Here is a 22525-nt window from a genome sequence, read left to right as displayed (position 1 = left end):
GGGAAGAGGATTAATCCATATCATTTTTAACAATGTTATTAATCAAAGAAAATACTGTTTGATCTATTCACAAGTGATTGTTCAGTGATATGTCACAGTTTATAATATAGATGCATGCAGAGTCTGGATGACCCTCCTGGGCTGATCAAGGCCAGAATGTAAGCCCAGGGTAAAATGGACAAGGCTCCCTGCTTCCATTTCCACAGACTAGGCCTAGATGCCTTGTGCTGCTCCCAGGCCTGAGGAAAGATGCCATCTGGAGGATCCCCATTTCAGAGAGAAATCCAGTGCAAAACTGACCACGAATGGGTCACCAACAATTCAGGATCCACAATGTAACAGCAGTCACTATCAAGTCACCTAAGGGATTTAGGTTCTTTTTAACAAAAACTTTCCTTTTTACTAATATCTTGGGGACCCTTTCTGGAATTTCATTTCCCAGTCATTTGTATAGTTCTGGGTGTAATTTGGAAAGAGGTTTCTTCCCGTTGGCCTACAGATCCACTGAATGAGTCAAGCCTCATAAATTTCCCTTACTCACATAATCTGCACGCTCCTTCTAGAGGAAGAAGGCTCCCCTCCCATTCCGTCTCAGGTTCCCTATCTGAATAGGTACCTTCAAGGTCCCTGTAAGAGCTGCCAGACCCAGCTCCCATGTTGCCAAGTCAGATGGCTCGTCCCTAACCAGAACGAATATCCACTTAACCACCAGCTGTCAATTGCCTTGGCCAGGGAAGAGGATGGAGTCTGCCCACTCTGTGTGCCACGACATACAAACTATTCATTAGAGGAAGGAGTCCCGAGGGATGGAGTCTAGAGAGCCTCAGAAGAACTATGATGCACTTTTCTGTGCTAATGGGGGAAGGGAAGGAGAGAGGAGTGTGCTTTTCAGTTACAAGAGATCCCACCCCCCAACTGCTCTACCTGTCAAGCAACAGGAATAGCTTCTATGAACAAAAGAAATATGCTATGTAACAGTCCTGCAATGCATTTATTTCAGTCCTGTTCTTAGTTCCCCATCCTCTCAATTGCTGAAAAAAGAATGCTAGCTGAAATGGTGTGGATTTTCAAAAACAGGTATTTTCTTCACCTATGAAAATGGTCCCTTCCCCCTCTCAAGAAAGACACTTTGTTCTCAAAAAACTAAAGTTGGTTCAGGCAAGTCTTTTTTCTGTGCGTTCTCATAGTAGGATACGCTGAGTGTAGACAGATAGGTTGTCACTAACCACAGCTGAGTTCTCTTATAAAAAGAAACCAATCTTCTTTCTAATTCATTCTCCTATGACCCCTAAATAGGTAAAAGAAAAACTAAGCAACCAGAATGTAGGGGCTGAGCTCAAACTAAGAACAAGAAGGTGAAGGCAGAATGTGTGCCAGGGATCAGGGGTTGAAGCCTAAGGAAGCAGGCCCACTGTACTGAAAACATCCTCCAGACAGCATCTCCTCCAAGGCACACAAAGATTGATCGCACTCTTTACCCTCTTTTCACAAGCGGAATTCCACATTTCAGGGTGAAGAGAGATAATCCAGAGTCCTACCGGGAATAATTTTAATAGAATATAAACCTCCAATGGCTGCAAAGAGTTAAAAACACAGAAAGTTGAGCTGAAGGATTACCCACATCCACCAAATAAAAGATTAGGCTACCAAACCCAGAGTAAGCATCTCATGGCACATACATACCGAAGGAACACTGCAATTTAAAACCTTTGCCATTTGATAAGGTACAGAAACAGTGGAATTTGAGAAGACAAAAAAAAAAAAAAAAAAAAAAAAAAACACAAAAAAAAAAAAAAAATGCAAGCAAACATTTCTTCCACTAAACCATTTTAAAAAAAAAAAAAAAAAAAAAAAAAAAAAAAAAAATCCAACCAATAAAATAGAATTTAGTCCGGGAATTCCCTGGCAGTCCAGTGGTTAGGACTCCTTGCTTTCACTGCTGAGGGCCCGGGTTCAATCCCTGGAAGGAGAACTAAGATCCTACAAGCCACGTGGCTCAGCCAGAAAAAATATATAATTTAGCTGAAATAGCAAAAAGTGCCAAAAATTTATACTGAAAGAAATGTTAAATTACCAGATAGTGTCATGAAGAAAGACGGTAAGTCACTGAGTCCTCTGTGAGGATCATAAATGTCGATAAAAAAAATGGCACAAAAGATAGGAAAACTTGATCGTCTCTTTTGTCAAAGTTCCCATGTTATTAAAGACACTCACCCTTAACTCTGAAAAGCATTATTTATTGGAAAGAAATACTGAAGGAAGTCTTCTTAATTCCTGCAAGACCAATTTATGGTTCCCCTGCCCTCCAAAATGTATCTCCCATCTCTCACAAATTCTTTATCCTGACTCTTCGAATGACCTGGATTCCTTGATCCAAGGCCAGGGCTTATATTTTCAATGGATACAGTTCCCAGAGGGCCCTGGAAGCAACATGAAACAATGTCACCCTATAGTTTCTTATCAAGGGAGGGTGGCTAAAAAGTCAGCAAATTGAGGTGCTTCATTTGACATCTTATCCTAACATCCAGTTCTTCAACAAAGCCTCATATAGGCGAGGAGGTAAGGCGTTCTTAGGTGAAATCAAACTTCCATGATATATCAGTTCACCAAAACCAACGGGTGATTCCAACAAGTCTTTAAAGACTAATTACACCAAGAAAAGAATCCACCTGCTCAAGACACGGCTTTCTCAGGAAGATGGAGCTATTTAATCTTGGCAAGGGCAGCTGCTCTTCTTTCTGTGTTCTGGAACAAGGCACGAATTAAAGCTTTTACTTCACTGGAAGAGAACGCAGCTGCCAAGGGCCCTTTTCCATCTGCCCACCTGCAAAATGAAAGACACAATTTCTATTTCCTATTAAGTATAAGCCAGATTTTTAAATTGCCTATTTGATCCCAAAAGTGTATTTGTTTAAAATGGAAATAAAACAAATTCTGGCATTCTTCCCCTTCTTTACGAATCTACCAGTCAGTATCTTTGACATCTTCTGCTTCTTGGCTGCATTTTGGAAACAGCATAGACAGATGAAGAGACCGAGTTAGAAAGATAAAACTGTTCTCCCTCATTCTATACTCAATAAGCCCGCTGGAACTTGACAATTACGACCACATCCTCACATGGTTGTATAGAGTAATGGGATCTGTAACTACTTTAAAAAGTGAACCACAGGCAACACATTTTAACTGACGAAGGATGGGTATAAAAAAATACATATGAAATCACCAACAACCCCATAGAATAAAGGGTAAAAAATATGAATAGCTCAGAGATACAGAGAACAAACCAGTGGTTACCAGTGGGGAGAGGGAAGCGGGGAGGGGGAATTTAGAGGTAGGGGACTAAGAGGTACAAACTATTGTGTATAAAATAAGCCTCAAGGCTATATTGTACAACACAGGAAATATAGCCAATAATAACTATAAATAGAGTATAACCTTTAAAAATTGTGAATCACTACACTGTATACCTGTAACTTAATAATATTGTGCATCAACTATACTTCAAAAAGAAAAACACACAGAGTCCCAATATAAAAAAAATATAAACAGGCATTTTACAATAGAAGAAAAATGTTCACTAAAAAGATGCTCAATGTCATTAGAATTTAGGGAAATATAAATTAAAATGACAATGAGCTACCATTTCATAGCAACTAGATTAGCAAAAATTTTAAAGTCTGATAATACCAAATACTGGTGAAAATGTGAAGAAACAGGATAAACCATAAAATATGCATCTATAAAATAAATAAGTCACGGGCAGGGATGTAACATACACATGAGGAATATAGTCAATAATATTGTAACAACTTTGGTGATGGATGGTAACTGATCTTACTGCTGTGATCTCTTCATAATGTATAAAAATATCAAATCACTATGTTGTACACCTGAAACTAATATAATATTGTATGTTAATTATAACTCAGTTTTTAAAAAAAACTATGAAATATTTATATAATGGAATATGATACAGCAGTGAAAATGAACTGCAGCTACAGATACCGTCACGAATTTTCTGAACAAAAGAAGCAAGTTATAGAAGACTCCATTTAGGGATATGTGCAAATGTGGTAAAACTATAAAGAAAAGCAAGGAGATAAATAACACAAAATTCAAGATAGTGGTTACCCCTCTGGCGAGGACGATTTGGAAAAGGGTACATAAGGGTCTTCAAAGGTAGTGGTAATATTTTTCTTAAGCTGCGCAATAGGTACATGAACATTTATTTCACTCTTTTTCTTTAAACTGTGAATATATGTTATATATACTGTACTCTTTCATATGTATATTTTATGATTTTTAAATGTTTAAACTACACAACTGGAGATAGTTTCCTTGGTAAAAAAATTTTTCTCAATTAGTTATTATCCTTATATTTACTGAAATCTCTAGGAGGAAACAAAATCTTCCTAGGCAGAAGGAAAGAAGCTGAGATATATCAGTATTGTAATTTTTCTCATAACAAAGAATTAACGATCATTCTTGGGTTGCAAGAGGGCCCTTTAACAGCCGAAAGAAAAATTCTTATCTGCTGCCCTCTGGAGTCTTACCTGAAGACATAACTCACTAAGGACTTGTAAATAACAAACGAATAAATCAAATTTTATACTAAATGTAGTTTAGAGGTATCTTGATGTGATTTTTTTTTCAAGCAAAAAAATCTCATTTACCTTGTTTTAGAATGGATGGTATTTGCTGGGAACAACTCAGACACATCTAGGACAACTAGTCTAATGTAATTGGGCATCTATAATAAACCAAGCCAAAGTAGATAGACAAGTAGCTATAGGGATGGATATGGACCTTAATGCCTATTCAGTGAGTTCCCTATACAAGGTATGCATGCTTGTTAAAAATATACCAAGACAATAATAAAAGCGTCCAAGGATGTATAACTAGCCCACACCTACACTGTTTTTGCATAGTATTAATGACCTTCACACACTCAGTACGATACGACATAGCATACAATTACAGAGCACAGCAACATGAACTGATGGTACTGAGAGAAAACATCATTTACTATCTTTAAGAAAAGATGAATCCTTTCTACGTGTGTGGTGCTGAATCTCTAAAACTACTTTACTCCCTGTAGAAAAACTGCTGGTCAATCAAACAATGGTTTGATGCTGAATATTCTTACAGATAAAAGTCACTTCTCTGTTAACATATCAAAGCCAATCTTAAAATGCATCCACTGTTGATTAAAATGGGCAAGAATTTCCATCCAGGTGTCAGATGGTTGTACTCCTTGTAAGTGCAAGAAGTACAAGATCATACGTACGCATGACAAAACAACATGCTCAAGACCAAAATAATAGAAACAAGAAGTCTTTACGTTATCAAATATGAGAAAATGGTCAGGAGATCCACACTATGGTAGACCATGCAAAGGCCCCACCTACTGCTACTCAATATGAAACTTTCCTGAGTAATATTAAGAAACAGAGAGAAGCACTGCTCTCAATGGCACTAATACTCTATTATAGCTGTGAAGAGATATATAAATCCTATAGAAGGATTTCACCCACCGATCCCCAATTTCTTGCAGGCTGGCTTGTAACATTATCATCAATTCTTTGAATGGCATCCATTTTGGCACGTAGACCGGAACCTCTTCTTGGTATTTCTTGTTCTTGTTTTCTTCAGACAGAGGTGCAAATACTTGAGGTCCTTCATCCATCACTGTTTTGCATAAGGAATACAATCTATCACCATCTTCAGTAGAGATGTCCTGATTTTGCACAAAGGGAACACAACAGAACAGAATTGGGCCAGCTTAGCAGTAAGTAAAAAGCAGATCTTTGGTGTATACTATTCAGGGGGTCAGCCACAGCAAGATGTTTTCCAACCAATTTAGCACACCTTACTAGACACTAGATTTCATCAGTTCTGACAATACTCCTAAAGCTAGAATGACACAAAATATGTTTCAACAGATTGTCGGTAATTTAGTTTGCCCGCATGAAAAAATCCATTTCTCCAATAGAATGTGGTGCGGTTTGCTGCAAAGCGGGGAGTGTTATCACAAGGGTTTAGCCAATCTATACTTTTGAGGTATCAGCTGGCAGAGTCCAGGCAACTTTCCTGTAGGATCACACATGTGTGTTGGTAAAGTGGTACCTGCAAAAGGCTGCATTTCACTTTACTAAATTATTTAGTTCATGTACATGTTAAGTATATATGACTTCACACTTTACATTTTGGGAGCACTGCCCCATTTCCAACTTCCTCATTTATAATTTACACAGATGCTACATGGAGAAGCAGCATAGTCCTGCTTTCTTATACAGGTATGAAAGACAGAGATTAGCAAGTCTCCAGCAAAACAGAATTAAGACAAAAGTGAAAAAAACAACAGTATAATGAGTTAGACATGAAACGTGAACAATTTCTTCTACCACCTGTGTTGACTAAAGATGAGACTTCAACATCACTTCCTTAGGAAAGTGACAATCTGGAACAAGAACTGCATCTCAAGTCTGGTGAGACATCTAATGGCCCTTACCTCTAGGGCAGTGATTCTGCCAATGATCTCAGAAATTGTTGTACTGAGTAAAGTCCCCATAGCCTTGCAATATATGTTCACTGGCAGGACATCCTGCCACACAATTCCAAGTCTCTTTAGTTGGTGCAGTACCTGTCAGAAGAATACAGATATTTACATGGAAGAGAGATTGTTACAACTCACACTTTTCTAGATTTACATTTATTGTGTGCGTGCTTGTGTGTGTGTGTGTGTGTGTGTGTGTGTGTGTATGGGAGAAGACGTGTTATATAACGGTGAGGTAAAGTAATCAAGAACATGTGCTTCTTGAATATTTCACCCTAGTGATATCTCTGCTAGATGAAAAACTGACTTATTCTGATGGGAAAACTAGTAAAAAGATAAGTCGCTTAGGAGAGAGAGGCATTTTTCTAAGATGAAAGCTAGTATTTCAAATTTCCCAAACCTAAGTTCATGTGTTAAATACTTGCTATGACAGACTTATTATTCCCATCACTAGTGGCTTGATGGGAAGATAGCTTCCTGTTGACTTGGTGGGGTAGGGGAAGGGAAAGGTCGTAAACAAGACTGCAAAAGGTAGCCACATTTTCCAATGGGAGTTCTGGGGAATGAACTGAGCTACGTGTTACATACTGTCTGCTGCTTAAAAAACAAGGTGGGGAGCATCTAAAGGAAGAGTACAAATTCCAGAGGGAACAACAGCCTCCCACCTGTCGGACTGCTTTACTTGCTGCAGAATAATTGTCCTCATCGTCCATGTTTGAAAAGTTTCTAGCACTTGATAATCTTTCCAGAAGTTCTCCTTTCTGTGCCCGCATTTGGGCCAAAAAACACTCGGTCCCTATAATAAGAAAAGAGAATAAAGAATTCTAAAAGTTGTTCAATTACACAATGCAAAACCAGGGTGGAAGAGGAGAGACAAGCATGAACCAAATATCTGATTTTGCCCATTTGAAAACAACTGCTTGTTAGATAACATCATAAGGTTGCCCTAAGGTTACTAGAAACATCACTTCTAATACATTAGCCGGTCCCTCCAAGCTCACCCTCAGGATAGTAAGTCTTTTCCAACAGTTTGTCTAGAGTCAGATAAGAAAAACTGCTTATACAGTAGAAGTATCTGCTTATTTTTCTGATATATCTACACCACCTAAGGGAAAAGTCAGGAATTGAAAAGCTAAGTAAATTATATAGATTCTCTGCTTTTCTTAGGCTATCATTGTTGACTTACCCCACATTTCTTTTGATTTTTAATAATCAGAAGTAAAGCTAAAGGAGGTAGAAGAGAAGGGAGCTAGTCTGAGGTTTTGCAAAAGAATAAGCACGTCATTAGTGAGCTCTTACCAACAATGCTAACAGAATTGTCACACTACATCTTAGTTATGTGTCACTCTACTGACATAACTCTGATTTGGTGAATTCACTGCACATCAGCAATGCAGTCTGGAACACTAATGTACCATGAAATCACGCCATGAAAAAGTAATGCTTTCAAAAGACTGCATTCACTTTATAAAACTAAGTAACTGGGAACACCTGCAAATTAAATGCCCTCCCACTTTCCAATACAGCTCAGGACCACCACCTAATTTCTAACTGCTGCATTCATAAATTACAAAGATACTAGTCTGATAAGCTGCATTACCAATATGCTTCCTAAATTTAAAGTATCAGTTACCAAGTCTCCTGAAGCCAGGTACAAGATCCACAAAAGTAGTAGTGCCATCACACAGAATGGGGGCAAGACGTAATCTGAACTGATGCCCGAGGGTCAGCAAGTGGTGAGCAATATACATACAGTTGTTGTGGTGAATGGCAGCCAACTGGGGCAGTTTTTGAAGGTTCTCCCTAGGTCAGGAGGAAGCGTAGGAAAAGAAAGAAATCTCCTGTTATTGAAGTTGGGGTTGATGAAAAGTTACTCTTTTAATGTATTTCTAGGTGTTAATCATTGTCTACTGTATAAATGCTGTACATAACAAGGCATAACCTCAGCACTCCCACTCAGTCACTGAGGTTGTTCTGCCTGCATGGGACCTTATCCTTTAAAACTATCCTAGTGATTAACAAAAAAGAACAAGGGAATCAAGATGTTTACCTGTGTCAACTCTTTATACTAGAAACCTGGCATAGCTGTACATAATAATTCCCTTGAAATCTAACACTGATAAGTCTGTGGAAATACATGTTTGCTTCCCCTTTCTCCAAATCCCCAGTTCATTTGTATAATGAAGCACTCAACTATTTTCTAATTCACTAGTTTTCAAAGCTGGCTACAGATTAGGGTCACCTGAGATATTTTAATATAGAGACGCTTAGACTTCACCCCAAACAAATTAAATCACAACCTCTGAGTGAAGCCAGGGCATTTATATGTTTTTAAATCTTCCCATGTGATTTTAAATTTTCATAAAAGATTGAAAATCACTGCTCTAATTCTTCTGCACATATTAGTCTACAGACCCAGCTTGGGAAGAGATCTTGTCTTATACCTCTGCTACATATCCACTAGCAGTCATTCAATTAATACTTCCTAGTTTGCTGATTCAATGTCAGGTTAGAATATACAAAATTGGAAACTAACAATCTTAAGACAGTTGTCCTCACTTTGGGCTACACATCAGAATCATTGTAGGGCTTTAAAAAACAGAAATGTGTTTAATCTTAAACCATACCTATAAATCAAAATCTCTAGGGGTTGGGCCTAAGCAAATATATATTCTTCAAGGTCCATAGAAGAGTCTAAAATACTGCCAAAGCTGCAAACGCTAATCTAGAACAGTGGTTCTCAAAGTGTGGTCCCCTGACAAGCAACATCAGCATCACCTGGAAATTTGTTAACAATTCTAGGCTTGGGCTTCCCTGGTGGCGCAGTGGTTGAGCGTCCGCCTGCCGACGCAGGGGACACGGGTTCGTGCCCCGGTCTGGGAAGATCCCACATGCCGCGGAGCGGCTGGGCCCGTGAGCCATGGCCACTGAGCCTGCGCGTCCGGAGCCCGTGCTCCGCAACGGGAGAGGCCACAACAGTGAGAGGCCCGCATACCGCAAAAAAAAAAAAAAAAATTCTAGGCTTTACCCCAGCCCTACTGATCAGACACCTCAGGCATGGGATCCAGCAATCTGTAGTTTAACAAGGTTTCCTGGTGATTCTGATACACACTGAAGTTTATAAACCACTGGTCTAGCATAAAGTTCCCAGATCACACAATGCGGAAAAAGAGGCAAATCTAACTCCACACCAGTGTGAAAAATGTTTCTAAGCATGAAAACCCCTAAGCCAACTGTCTCTGAATCCCCAAGGACGTGGCTATTAACTGACCCGAAGATGTTTTTTTTTTTTCCTTTACCTAAGTAGAAAGTGAAATAAAAGTTTTAAGCCACGGCAAAGAGAATACAAACAAAAATAATGTTTACAATAAATAAGCTGTCTTTTAGAATAAAAACAATAACTGGCCCTACTTAAAAACATCTCAATTGTTCAAAAATCTGAACTAAAAAATACTACAAACAATAAACTGATTTTTTTCTTTGAAACCAGAGTCCTTGACTAAGGAATAGCTTTGTTGACGTATTTATTTAAAACATTTGTAAAAGGTATCCAAAACACTTAATTTGGATAACAGAGAGAACTCCTGGAGGCTTAAAGTTATGAGTAACTTCTGAGATTACTATTAAGAGAAACCTTAAAAAACCAAGACATTAGATAAATACAGCTTAAGATTGCTAAAAGTGGCTGATCGACAGTTAAATAGCAATCTCTTGTGGTATTAAGTCTGCAAAGCTATGAATGCCAAGGGAAAATGTGGGACGTTCACTGGATAGCAATATGGAGTGATGGATGACCTTTTGTTTTGTAACCAAATAAAGTGAGGTAGTTCTGCAAGCACCTACCATCAGTAACAGGGTAAAGTCCTTTTGAGTCTTTAAATGTGTCACCTACTATACTGCAAGATTATAGTAACCTTATTAATTTATTAATAAATGACCAACGTCCTTTAAACATGTAATGTAAATGTTTACTGCATTTTATTGTGAATTTTAGTAACCAATTATCTTTGGTGGGAATATAAAATTACTGGTTTTAACCTGACTCACAAACATTTTAGACCTACAATATTACACAGAAGTCAGACACAGGGGCACATACTTGTGATATGTTGGTACAACGTCATGGAACAAATGGAAGATATTCCTCACTGAGTAGAAAAGTTGAACAGCACTAAAAGGAAAACACAGTTTCAACAGAAATGCAGAAGGATATATTGGCAATGAGAAAAAAAATTCAAACTCAGTGCACCTGAGCTAAAACTACAGCTGGAGAGAACAGATGTCTTGGTCACTGCTGAGAACACCATTCCTCTAGATGGCACAGATTCTCAGCCGGTATTCACTAACTAGACTACAGGTCTAAAAACCTGGACCCATTAATAATATTAAGAATAGCAGCATTCAACCCAAAGCCTCTTTTCCATTTATCAGTTTGTGTTCTGCCAGTACCCAGAGTACCCCTTCAGTGACAAATGGAGCTAAGCCTCGAGCAAATGTCACCTCCTCACTGACACACTGTGCAAAGGGCAAGGTATCAATAAAGGCACTCACTGGTGCTGTCGGAACCAGCCTGCCTTTCAGCCTCCACCTTCCCTCCTTCTCACCCCAATGCAAGGAGATGAATCAACATTTCTAGGATAGAATCCAACCTCAAGTTTTCTTGCCCTTTAAATCTGGTCTTAGAACACCTAAAGATCATTATTAAAAAGCACTTAGGAAAAGCAAATATAAGGTTTGTGTAGCTTACTTCTACATAAGAATATCTTAAACTATGTACCTTGAATACATCACAGGAATTCCACAAATAATTTTTAAAAAATTAGTCATGGTCACTATACCCCAAAACACTGTTACAACTTGATTACTATGATACCTGACTAAATTTGTTCATGTTATTTTTGTTACATGTGTTGCTGTTTGAAGTTTGATAATAGGAAAAGTGAGTTGTTGTAATGTAGTTGTGTTTTTGTTTATCCTGTTAAAACTATTTTTTTGGTGGGAAGAATGTCCATAGACATTCAGTATACAAAACTATTGTTTGGTATTCTCTTAGGAAAAATTGCCTTGCCTAACTTCTGGTCTGGTACATTTCAGGTGAATGCCATGTAATGAAATAGTCACTCCTATATTATTCTGCCAAAGGAGTGCATAATTCCTTTCACATGTATTTTTCTTCCTACTTAGATTTAAAACTGGATGGACTTGTGAATATAATGATTCAGTAAAGTCACGGAAGTATCTCAGTGAACATGTTCTTTCTAGAGCAGAATGAAATAAAGGGGTTAGTTTGTACATGGAGATAAAAACTGAAACTCCAGAAGCCCATCAGAAGACACAATTTAAGTCAAGCCCTAACTGAAACTGTTTTCTACTGTGAGGATGAAAAGTAAAATTACTACTACACACAGATCTAAACTAAAGAGGCTTTTATAAATCTGCTCTATAATCAACTTGGGCTACTGGCTACGATTTTCTCCTCAATTTATAAAGTTTAGGAGTATGGGAAGAGCCTACTAAACAAAAAGAGATTCAGTACAAATGTGCAAGTATATGCATTGAGTTTGGGTACCTTGAATATAATATTGATTAGAAGAAATCCTCTTGAAAGGGAGAAGTCAGAACTTTGGTGCATTCCAATCTTTTCCTTCTACCTTTGGCTACCCAACAAACTATTATTGTTTTAAAATTAACATTTAAAATGTAAATTAATTGGGGCCTAGATTTCAAAAGGTAAAATGAATGTTAAGCTAAAGGGCCAGAGCATGCTGAAACAGACGGTACAACTATCACTGAGACCACCACCACCAATACTGATAAACATCTGAGTATTAATTATTTCCCAGGTAGCATTCTAAGTTCTTCACAAGCACTTTCTCATGTAACATCATTGAAGTCAAATATCATTGAAGTCAAAAGTCAAATGTAATATCACTGAAGTCACCACCACCAATACTGATAAATATCTGAGTATTAATTATTTCCCAGGTAGCATTCTAAGTTCTTCACAAGCACTTTCTCATGTAATATCACTGAAGTCAAATAAAGTTAAAAGTAAACAAAAATTAAAGGGCTTTTTGTTAAAAAGTGATTAACAATTTTTAATGTCAAACCCATTTGTCCATCCATACAGTGCTTTTATTGCTCATACCTTATTTTAAGATTGTATGTTATTGTAAATAAAAGTTAATTGTCAATACATACGTGTGTACTATACTTCTCTCTAGGGAAAAAAATATTAACTAATAAGATAAGAAAACCCAAAGAATTCCAGTTAATTTTCTTAATAAATGTCTAGTTTAGATATACATTTAACCAAGTCATTGCCATTTCCAGAGGACTCAGAACTCGTACCATTGATCACTGCTAGTTGTTGCCTCCAGTAAAGTCTGATAGGCGAGTTCCATTAATTTCTTCACAGATTCACTGATGCGGCATGTGGGCAAAGAAAAGGAATGTTGGTCCAATGTATTTTCAGGCTCTAAATTCATCGCTTCGTTGTACTGAGTTGTGGACACTTTCTGTACTTGTAGCTTGTCACCCTCAGCAGGACTAGGTAAATCTGGCACACTTATCTTAGAAGCAGGAGTAACCTAAGAGTCAAATACAAAAACAAAGAAAATGCACTGTCCTCAGAGTAATCCAAATGCAAGCATACAGTGAGGAATAAGATACCAGTTGCTTCCATGATGATTAAGCTGTGGATCTACAGAATAATTAAAAGATTTGAGTAAACATGGCAGTACTTTAATGACTACTCAATCTTGGGTGAAAGCACGTCATAAGAAATAAGCAGTCCCTTTACTGTGCCATTCTTCTAGTTCTCCTGTGCACTCTCACTCTTGGTGGAAACAGCAAAGCTGTGAAACTGGCCCAAAATTTTACGTAAACGAAAGGGCCTTCAAAAATCCTCTTTCTCAGATTAGACTATTAGATTAACACACACCAGTATGACTTGTGTTCCACTGTCATTAAACAAATTATTTCCCACCAGAAACACGTGTTGGCTTACTCAAAGAAACAACACATTCAGGCTAGCTTATACTGCTCTTAAAAACAAAATTCCAAACAAAATCCAAAAAAGCTTCCCTAACATTTATACAGAATGAAAATTCCCAGACTTGGTCAAGACTAAAGGAAAGAACACTAGGCTTCTAGTTTGGAAACATCAGTGATATTTTCTACCCTAACTTTTAACAAAGTCATTTAACCTCTCTTGACCTCAATTTTCTCATTGTAATATGATGAAACTGCACTACAATAAGGGTTTTCAAACCTTGCTTCTCGAAGATGCCTCAGGGGCCAATAAAAGGAGAGATTAAGCAGGTGGAAGCAGCAGGTTCCTACTGCACGAAGAGCAGCCCTGCTCTGCACATTCTGGACCTCTACAGAAAATTTCTGACAGAAGAAGCTCCAAGTCTAATAAAAATGTTTAAGTCATGAGACTTGCCATCTGCAAAATGGTATAATAATGTCTACTTCATAGGGCTGTTATGACATTTAAATGAGAATACAAACATCACAACTAGGAGAGGTGCTACTGGGATCTAGTGGGTAGAGATTAGGGATGCTACTAAACATCCTACAGGACAGGCCCCCAGAGCAAAGAATTATCTGGCCGCAAATGTCAACAGTGGCACTGCTGAGAAACTCTGATCTAGAGGAAGCTACATCATTAGGATTTGGGTACTTGGGGGGAAAATACAGTCTTATAAAATGTCAGAACTAGTTGAATAGGGAGTTCAGAGATTATCTAGTTCAATTCTGTCATATTACAGAAGAGGAAAAATGAGGTCCAACAAGGTTAAAAGATTTAGCCCGGAGTCACAAAGTGATCCAGTAACAATCCTATTTATAACAAGGAGTTATAACAGAGTTCATGGGATATATATTAATCCATTTACCAAATATTTACTAAGTACATAGTAGTATGCACCAGGTATTTTCTTGATACTACAGATACCACAGTAAACCAAACAGTAAAGAACAAAACAAACAGGAAAAAAAAAAAAATAACCCTGCCCTCATAGAGCTTATTTTCTAGAGGGGATAAACAATTAATAATTCATATAGAATATTTACTGATAATAAGTGATATGAAGAAAAATAAAGCAAGGAAAGAGTACAGGAAATAGCGGGAGGTCACAATCTTAAAAGAGTGGTCAGGAAAGGGAGCACGTCTGTGGTAATACTTCAAGCAGAGGAAAAAAGAGGTTCAAAAGTCCTGCAGCCGAGTCGGCCTGGCAAATGAGCAGAGTGACTGAAGAGGAGTGCAACAGGAGATGGAGTCAGAGAGGCAACAAGGGGACAGTTCACAGGAGGCTGTGCAGGCCACTGCAAGGCTACTGGGTCTTTCTCTGAATGAGACGGGAAGCCACTGGATTCTGTGCACAAGAGTGACATAAGTGATATTGACGTGAAAAAAACCTGCAGCCCAGTTCCTGGTACTGAGTGCATTTCGGCTCCCTTAACAACCCAAGATTACATCAAAATGTGCTACTATCTGTGCACCTCAAATGGCTAATTTAATATTTTACTGAAGTGGACACTATAACAGGGTACCTACCCCCAGGAAAATGGGGGGTGACAGAAAGGACAGAGGGAGGAAGAGCACAGTCCTCTCAGCGGTAACAGATAAATGGCTGAGGAGTTTTCTATTAAGGGATTACTTTAGTGTATGTCTTCTTTTAATCTAAGTAACACCTTACATTTGTCAAATATTATTTTATATATGTAAGATGTTAAAAAAAAATACACAGAATTATCTAAGGTCAAAGGAGTAAATTACCCTCAATGCAAATTAATTTGTCCATGGATTTTACAGGTAATTGTTTATACCATACAAAGCTCACATCTTTTTGTTTGTTTTTATTAACTTCAAAACTAGCACCTCTATTAGCGTAAGCAATAAAGTCAACATTTCACAACAGGATATAATCTCTGGATATAACAATACCTGTCACGAAACTGTGTACTAAAAATTCAAGTGATAAAGTTGAGAAAACTCTATAGGTTGATATACTCTCTGATTTCAACAACAGTAATCTATTACATTCACGTAGACTTTTTTAATTTATACAATGCTTTTATGTGCATTATCTCATCTGGACCCCACAATACCCTATAAAAGACGTAGGAATTAGGACCCCTTTAAAGATGAGAAAACTAATGTTTAAGAAGATTAATAACTCGCCTCAATGAGCTCAGCAACTGTCGGTGCTCTTCCACTCTATCATAATCATCTCAAAAATGAGCTGCTTCCTAATACAAGGTAACACCCTGTAACCCCCAATACCTTCACAGTGTTGTGAATTTCAGAGGTCATTAGGTTTCTAGCTGCCACAATCACATCCTGACACTTCTTGTTAGCAAAATGAGAATTGATGTTACGGGCATATTTCAGCAAATCAGTAGTATTTCCTTTTAAAAACCTCATCTCCTTTAAGGCATTTTCAAATTCTTCAGTGGACTGTATGATCTGAGAAAGAAACGCAAGAGAAAAAAAAGGAAAAGAATCAAATATATATGTTCCTTTCCAATATTAAAATTTCAAATCCAATGTACAGGAAAGAACAAGGTCATTTAAGTTTTAGAAAAGACCATCAATTACCAGGTATAAAAGTATTATTCATTTTTTCTAGCCTTAAATTCATTAGGAAGAGCATCTTCATTAGAAGTTTTTGACTCTGCTTAGTAAAGGTGCAAACATTTTTAAATAAATAGACAGTAGGTCTCCCCTTATCCTCAGCTTCAGTTACCCACAGTCAACCATGGTCTGAAAATATTAAATGGAAAATTCCAGAAACAAACAATTCCTAAGTTTTAAACTGTGTGCTGTTCTGAGTAGCGTGATGAAATATTGCACCGCCCTGCTCTGTCTTGCCCAGGATAGGAATCATCCTTTTGTCCAGCATATCCATGCTATATACACTACCTGCCCATTAGTATAGGAAAAAACATAGTACATATGTGGTTCAGTACTATCCACAGGTTCAGGCCTTCGCTGGGGGAACTGGAACGTAGCCCCAGAGATAAAGGGGGACTACTGTGCTTACTGTAGTGTTCGAGGAAACACTAAAAAAAAGCCAAAAAGTAAAGTGTCACATAGTAGCTACTATAGCTGACACAAATAGAAACACAATTGTTTTTCAAAAGTATCTTACTAAAGAAAACGTACTTAATAACAAAACATACTTCCCCACCCAATCAAAAGGTAGGAAGCCAGAAGAGACATGAAGTCAGAGGGAATTTGCCTCCACATTTTATGAATAATTTTCTTAAAGATGTCACTAAAGAACAAAAGATCTCCAAGGTAAACAAATGACACCAACAGGAACCTACGGTCTCTTCAAACCTTCTATGACACCTCTGCTCTTACCTCTTCATACTGCTGTAACTTGCTGCTATTTGTTGGGATAGAATAAACCAAACAATTTTTAATGAGGCACTCGGACAAGTCCTCCCAGATCATGTCACCAAGCATCTCAGCCAATACGATCTTACATGTTTTTTCATTTTCTACGTCAGCAACAAGAGGCAAATCTGAATTCAAAAGAAAAAGTTTTAAACAAGAAACTCTTCACAGTCTGGACATATTCTCAAATTCCCTAGTTTTCTAGAATTCTTTAATTTTAAGATGACAGGGAAGAAAACAGCACAAATAATTCTATAGCTATCTCAACAGGCTACATGGGAAAAGCATGACACACAATTATTATTTTATTTTCACTGCTCAAATGAATCATCTGCACTGTATGACTGCCTGTTCTCTGTAACAATAAGGTATTAAGCCACCTACATTATAATCATCTACTGCTAATCTACAGATCTGATTATATGAAGCACTCAGAAGTTCTGCATACCAAGTTGAAACTAGTTTAGAATAAAGTCCAAGTTCTCCAATAATAAATATACTTTTTTCAACTCTGCAAAGGATCTGATTGTTTATCCTAAGTAAAATATCAATAAACACCTTACATTATAGCATAATATCTAGCCTACCAAACAGAATACTTCAGTATCTCTTCCACGGTATATTTTATGGTGGCTTTTTCTAACACATTTTGAGGGAGTTATATTTAGAATATACCATTAATTAACTAAACAATTTATAAGAACCTTAAAAGAAAGTGACCATATTACCTCAGAGCCTTGAGATATCTTACAATATCTGAAGTCTAGGCCTGCACTGTCCGATATGATAGCAATCAGCCACATTTTCCTACTGAGCACTTGAAATGGGGCTGGTGTGACTGAAGAACTCAATTTTTTTAAAATTTTAAGCAATTTCAAATTAAGTTTAAAAATGGAAGCAAAGGTGTGTGGTTACAATGGGTAGCACAAGGGAGCCTTGTGATAGAACTGTTCTATATCTTGATTGTGGTGGTAGTTACATGAATCTACACATGTAATAAAATTGCACAGAACTATTCACACATACAAATGAGTGCAAGTAAAACTGGAGGAATCTGAATAAGCTCTGTGAATCATAACCAAGTCCATTTCCTGGTTCTGATACTATACTATGGTTACACAAGATGCTAACATTGGGGAAAACTGGGTGAAGAGTACATGGGACCTCTGTACGTTTTTTGAATTAAAATTTTAAACTAAAAAAAAAAGAGGAAGTAGTATCAAATACTTTTCTGTTAAACACAATTTTGTTGCTTTGAAAAGACTATGCCTCACTTTAACCATCGCATCATATAAGCTATTATGTGTACTGTAGTGCTCACATCAGGCATGTGTATCACTTCTAGTATTTCTTATAAAAACACCTTCGATGTAGTCAGTGTAAACAGATTCATTCCACTGGAATGACTTTGTTTTCCTATGCACCAATGTAGCATTGTGATGCATTTATTTGAATATTTTGCACATACAGCACAGGTTACAGTGATACCTGTAATAAACTGAAAACGGTAGTAAAATTGAAATGCTTATTATTTTCACTATGATATGTTTTTCTAGCTTAAGAAAGTGATTATAAACAAACTTTTAAATTTAAAACTAAGGTACACTATTGATGCAGAATCAAGTGAAGGTGCAGAAGCTAGAAGAACTGGTAGAACAGTAAAGGAAAATACAGACTGGAAGAAAATATGCCACAAACTACAATAAATGGCAGCTGCAGCTTGCTAAAACAGAACAAAACAAAACTTTTCTTGCTGTGCAAAATAATTTTTAAGATGATAAAGCAGACAATATTAAGAGAAATTTCAACAAATACATTAGGAATTTGCCAAGTTTCCTCTCCAAGAAGAATTGACAAAATTAGTCACCTGAAATTACAATTAAATGTCCAACCCAAATGTGACTTTATGGTGATCTGAGCTTGTAAATTTAGCTAGCGATAAAATGACTTGGTAAAATCATTCCATACATTTTCTCTGCGTGTACATTTTGGTAGCAAATTTATGCTGGTTTTTAAAAAACTAATTAGGGCACTTATCCATCTTTTTCTATTGACCAAAAGAGCTTGATTATCAAAGGGATTATCTGTAATTTGAGGAGTACCTAGAATGTAGCCACAAACCGTACGTGCCTGATGGTGGCCTTTTTAGTGGAAAATCTTTAACAACCTTTCAAATTTCTTCTACAATTACTTGTATGTTCAGAGTCTCTATTTCTTGGTAAATTTTAGTAATGTATACTTTCTAGAAAATCATTCATGGCAGAAGCAAAATATGCTTGTTGTGACAAAGCCAACACCACTGAAGTTTACAAAGAAAAAGCCTAATCTTCCCTCTCCATACCCACAAGCTTCTCTCTCTCTCTGTGTCCAAGTAACCAGAGTTAAAGAGTTTGGTTTGTATTCTTCCTCCCTTACATTTATAATACACACACGCACACATGTACGCACGCACACAGACACATGATATAGACTAAACTGTGTCCCCCACAATTCATATGTTGAAGCCCTAGTCCCCAGTGTGACTGTACTCGGAGACAGGGCTCGCCTTTAAATAGGTCATAACGGTGGAGCCCTAATCCACTATGACTAGTGTCCTTTTAAGAAAAGGAGAGACACCAGGGATGAACATGCAGAGAGGAAAGGCCATGTGAGGACAGTAAGAAGGCTGTCTGCAAGGCAAGGAGACAGGGCTCAGGAAAAACCAAATCTACTAACACCTTGATCATGGACTTCCAGCCTCCAAAACCGTGAGAGAATAAATTTCTATTGTTTAAGCCACACAGCCTGTGGAATTTTGTTATGGAAGCCCTAGCAAACTAATATAACATTCATATAAGGGGCTACTTCCTTTTTTATAAAATGGGTTCATGCCATAGATTTGACATGTAACTTTTTTATCCCTTAAAAATAGATCGTGGCCATCTCTGAGGTCACTATATCTAGCTCCACTTCATTTCTTTTCAATAGCTGCACCATTCTTCAAATGATGTACATTCCAGTATGCAAGTAAATACAGTACTCATACATGCAAACATATACACTGTTGATATCACATAGTAAGGAATTAAAAAGTGGGATACCTGGGTCAAAGCGATGTATATTTTAGCATAACTATGGAGCTGCAGATTACTTTCTAAAAGACTCACAAAAGCTATGAAGGAGACTACCTTTCCATTTTCTTACCGAAAGTGTCTTACACAGATCTTTGAATTCTGTCAACCCTAGGGGTGAAAAGTTCTACTTTGATGGTGTGATTTCCATTCCACTATTAGGGAGATTAAGCAATACATATTTTTATGTTTATTAACAACTTGCACCTTTTCTTCCATAAACTGCCTATCCATATTTTTTACCCTTTTTCTGTTATTATGTTCTCTTTTTCTTTGTAAAAAAAATCTTTGTATTAGCTCCTTGCCTGCCAATGTACTGCAAATATTTTCTCCCAGTATAATATTATCTTTTGACTTTGTTTACGGCATTGTTTATCATACAGAATTTAACATTTATATGTAGTCAAATTTATCAATCATTTCCTTTATGCATTCTGAGCTTCCTGAGAATATTTAAATCTTCTTGTAAATTTTCTTCTAACATTTTTATTGTTTTACCTTTTGCATACAGGGATTTAATTTATCTGGAATGTATCTCTGCATGAAGTACGAAGCAGGAATCTAACTTTCTCTTATTCCATATAGCCAATTTTGCTAGCACCATTATTTAATAAACTATCTGTCCCACTAAACTGAAATGTGACTTTGATCAAATGGTAAATTCTCATTTATTCTTGGCTCTACTTCTGGACGCTTTTTCATTCCACTGATCTTCTTATGTCAAGAACACGGTTTTAATTATAAAATTCTCCAACTACCGTTTTGCAAATCTTTATTAGCAAGTCTCATAAATATATTTTTTGATGTAAGCTCTAGAGTAATTAATTTGTCAAGTTGGAAAAATATATAACAAGAATCTGATTGGGAATGTATTAAATTTATACATTATTTTGGAATTGAGTTGACAATTTTTTGAGACTGTCTTCTAATCCACGATAGCCTCCCCTTACTTTATGCCCTCAATAAGTTTTATGCTTTCCTTTACATGTATTCTTCCCATTCTTATTAAGTTTATCTTTTAAGAATTTCATAGATTTTATTGCCATTATAAATAAGATATATTTATATTTTAATTTATAACTGATTGTTACTAGTTTGGAGAGAAACTGATTTCTATAGATTTATACTGTACCTAGACAACTTAGTAAATGTCTTACTAATTATGAAAGTTTTAGTAGTCTTTTGTTTTTCTAGGTATACAATTACATCATTTAAAAGTAAAGATAAATTCTTCTCCTTATTTTAATATTCATACTTATTTTCTCTTCTTTGCATCAGCCATAACCCCTAAAACAATGTTAATGAATATTAATAATAATGTGCATTCCTGACTTAAAACTGATTTTAATGGAAATAAAGTTTTTAATCCTTTAATAGATGCTTGTTGCTGGCTTTTTAGAAGCAATTAGCTTCAAAATTAATTACTTTAAAAAAAATCAATAAAGTATAACATAATTATGCAAAGTGGTCTATTATACAGCTGTATACTTTACTTCATCATTTCCCTATTCGTCAAGATTTTATGACTTTCCAGTATTTCAATATTATAAGTAACATTATGATGAACATCCTTATACATAAATGGTTTTATATATTTGAGATTATTTCTTCAAGGCAGACTCCTAGAAGCTGAAACCTTGGTTTAAAGGATATAAACATTTTAAGGCTTTTTATATATTTTGCCAAATTATTTCCAAAAGAATTTTTTTTCTCCTCTTTTAAAAGCTCCTTTGCTGTTGGTACAATGATGCTTAGTAATACAGAAAACTTGGGAGAAAAAAATACATATTTAAAAGATGAAAAGAGCATAAAACCAAAGACAAACGTAAGACGAAAGGCAAAAATCTTTATGAAGTTTCCAAATAACTAAAATCCAAAGAAAGTAGAGGATTCCAAAAAGAACTAAGGCCACAAAATATGATCCTCAGGTCTTATTTAGGGCAAGAAGATGAAGGAAGGGAATACTGACTGAAAGATATTAAAGAGATTAGAAGAGCACCTAGCAACAGTGAGTTGTCTTCTGCTCTGCATATCCTAGGTACTAAGAAAACTTACAAATAAAACACCAGGTTGAATACTTAAATGGACCAACGTCAAACTGGAAAGAGGTTTCTACTGGAATTCCCCAGAGCACCCTCTGATCTAGCCCTATCCTAGGTAATAGTACCATCACTGACTCAGATTAAACTGTAAGAAAACATGATTATCAATTATGCATTTGATATGAAGTAGAAAGGATATTGTAAAATTTTATCAAGTAAAATTTAACAAAGATTAATGTTAATGCCAAAAAATCAAGTACAAGATGGGAAAGTAGCAGTTTGCATTGATTATGACATAGGATTTTCACTGACATCAAGCTCAATAAGTTAACTGTGTAATAACAGCCTTTGGCTACACTAACAGAAGCATGAAACTGAGAATGAGGGTGTGAACAATCCTGTTCTG

General features: G+C 36.6%; 1 protein-coding gene across 1 annotated transcript in view; it reads right to left on the bottom strand.

Moving 5' to 3' along the window:
* Positions 1-2216: 2216 nt before the first annotated feature.
* ZW10 (zw10 kinetochore protein) overlaps positions 2217-22525 on the bottom strand; it is a 32948-nt gene continuing 12639 nt past the window's right edge. The window contains exons 8-16 of the mRNA XM_007452210.1: positions 16932-17095; positions 15849-16031; positions 12908-13146; positions 10656-10727; positions 8190-8359; positions 7222-7352; positions 6512-6643; positions 5535-5737; positions 2217-2824 (exon numbers count right to left, since the gene is read on the bottom strand). Of these exons, the coding sequence (XP_007452272.1) occupies positions 2704-2824; positions 5535-5737; positions 6512-6643; positions 7222-7352; positions 8190-8359; positions 10656-10727; positions 12908-13146; positions 15849-16031; positions 16932-17095 (1415 nt within the window). The 3' untranslated portion in view covers positions 2217-2703. The remainder of the gene's footprint in view (positions 2825-5534; positions 5738-6511; positions 6644-7221; positions 7353-8189; positions 8360-10655; positions 10728-12907; positions 13147-15848; positions 16032-16931; positions 17096-22525) is intronic.

Source organism: Lipotes vexillifer, unplaced genomic scaffold (assembly GCF_000442215.2).
Source record: "Lipotes vexillifer unplaced genomic scaffold, Lipotes_vexillifer_v1.1 scaffold743, whole genome shotgun sequence".
Lineage (NCBI taxonomy): Eukaryota > Metazoa > Chordata > Mammalia > Artiodactyla > Lipotidae > Lipotes > Lipotes vexillifer.
This window is presented reverse-complemented; position numbering and strand designations above follow the sequence as displayed.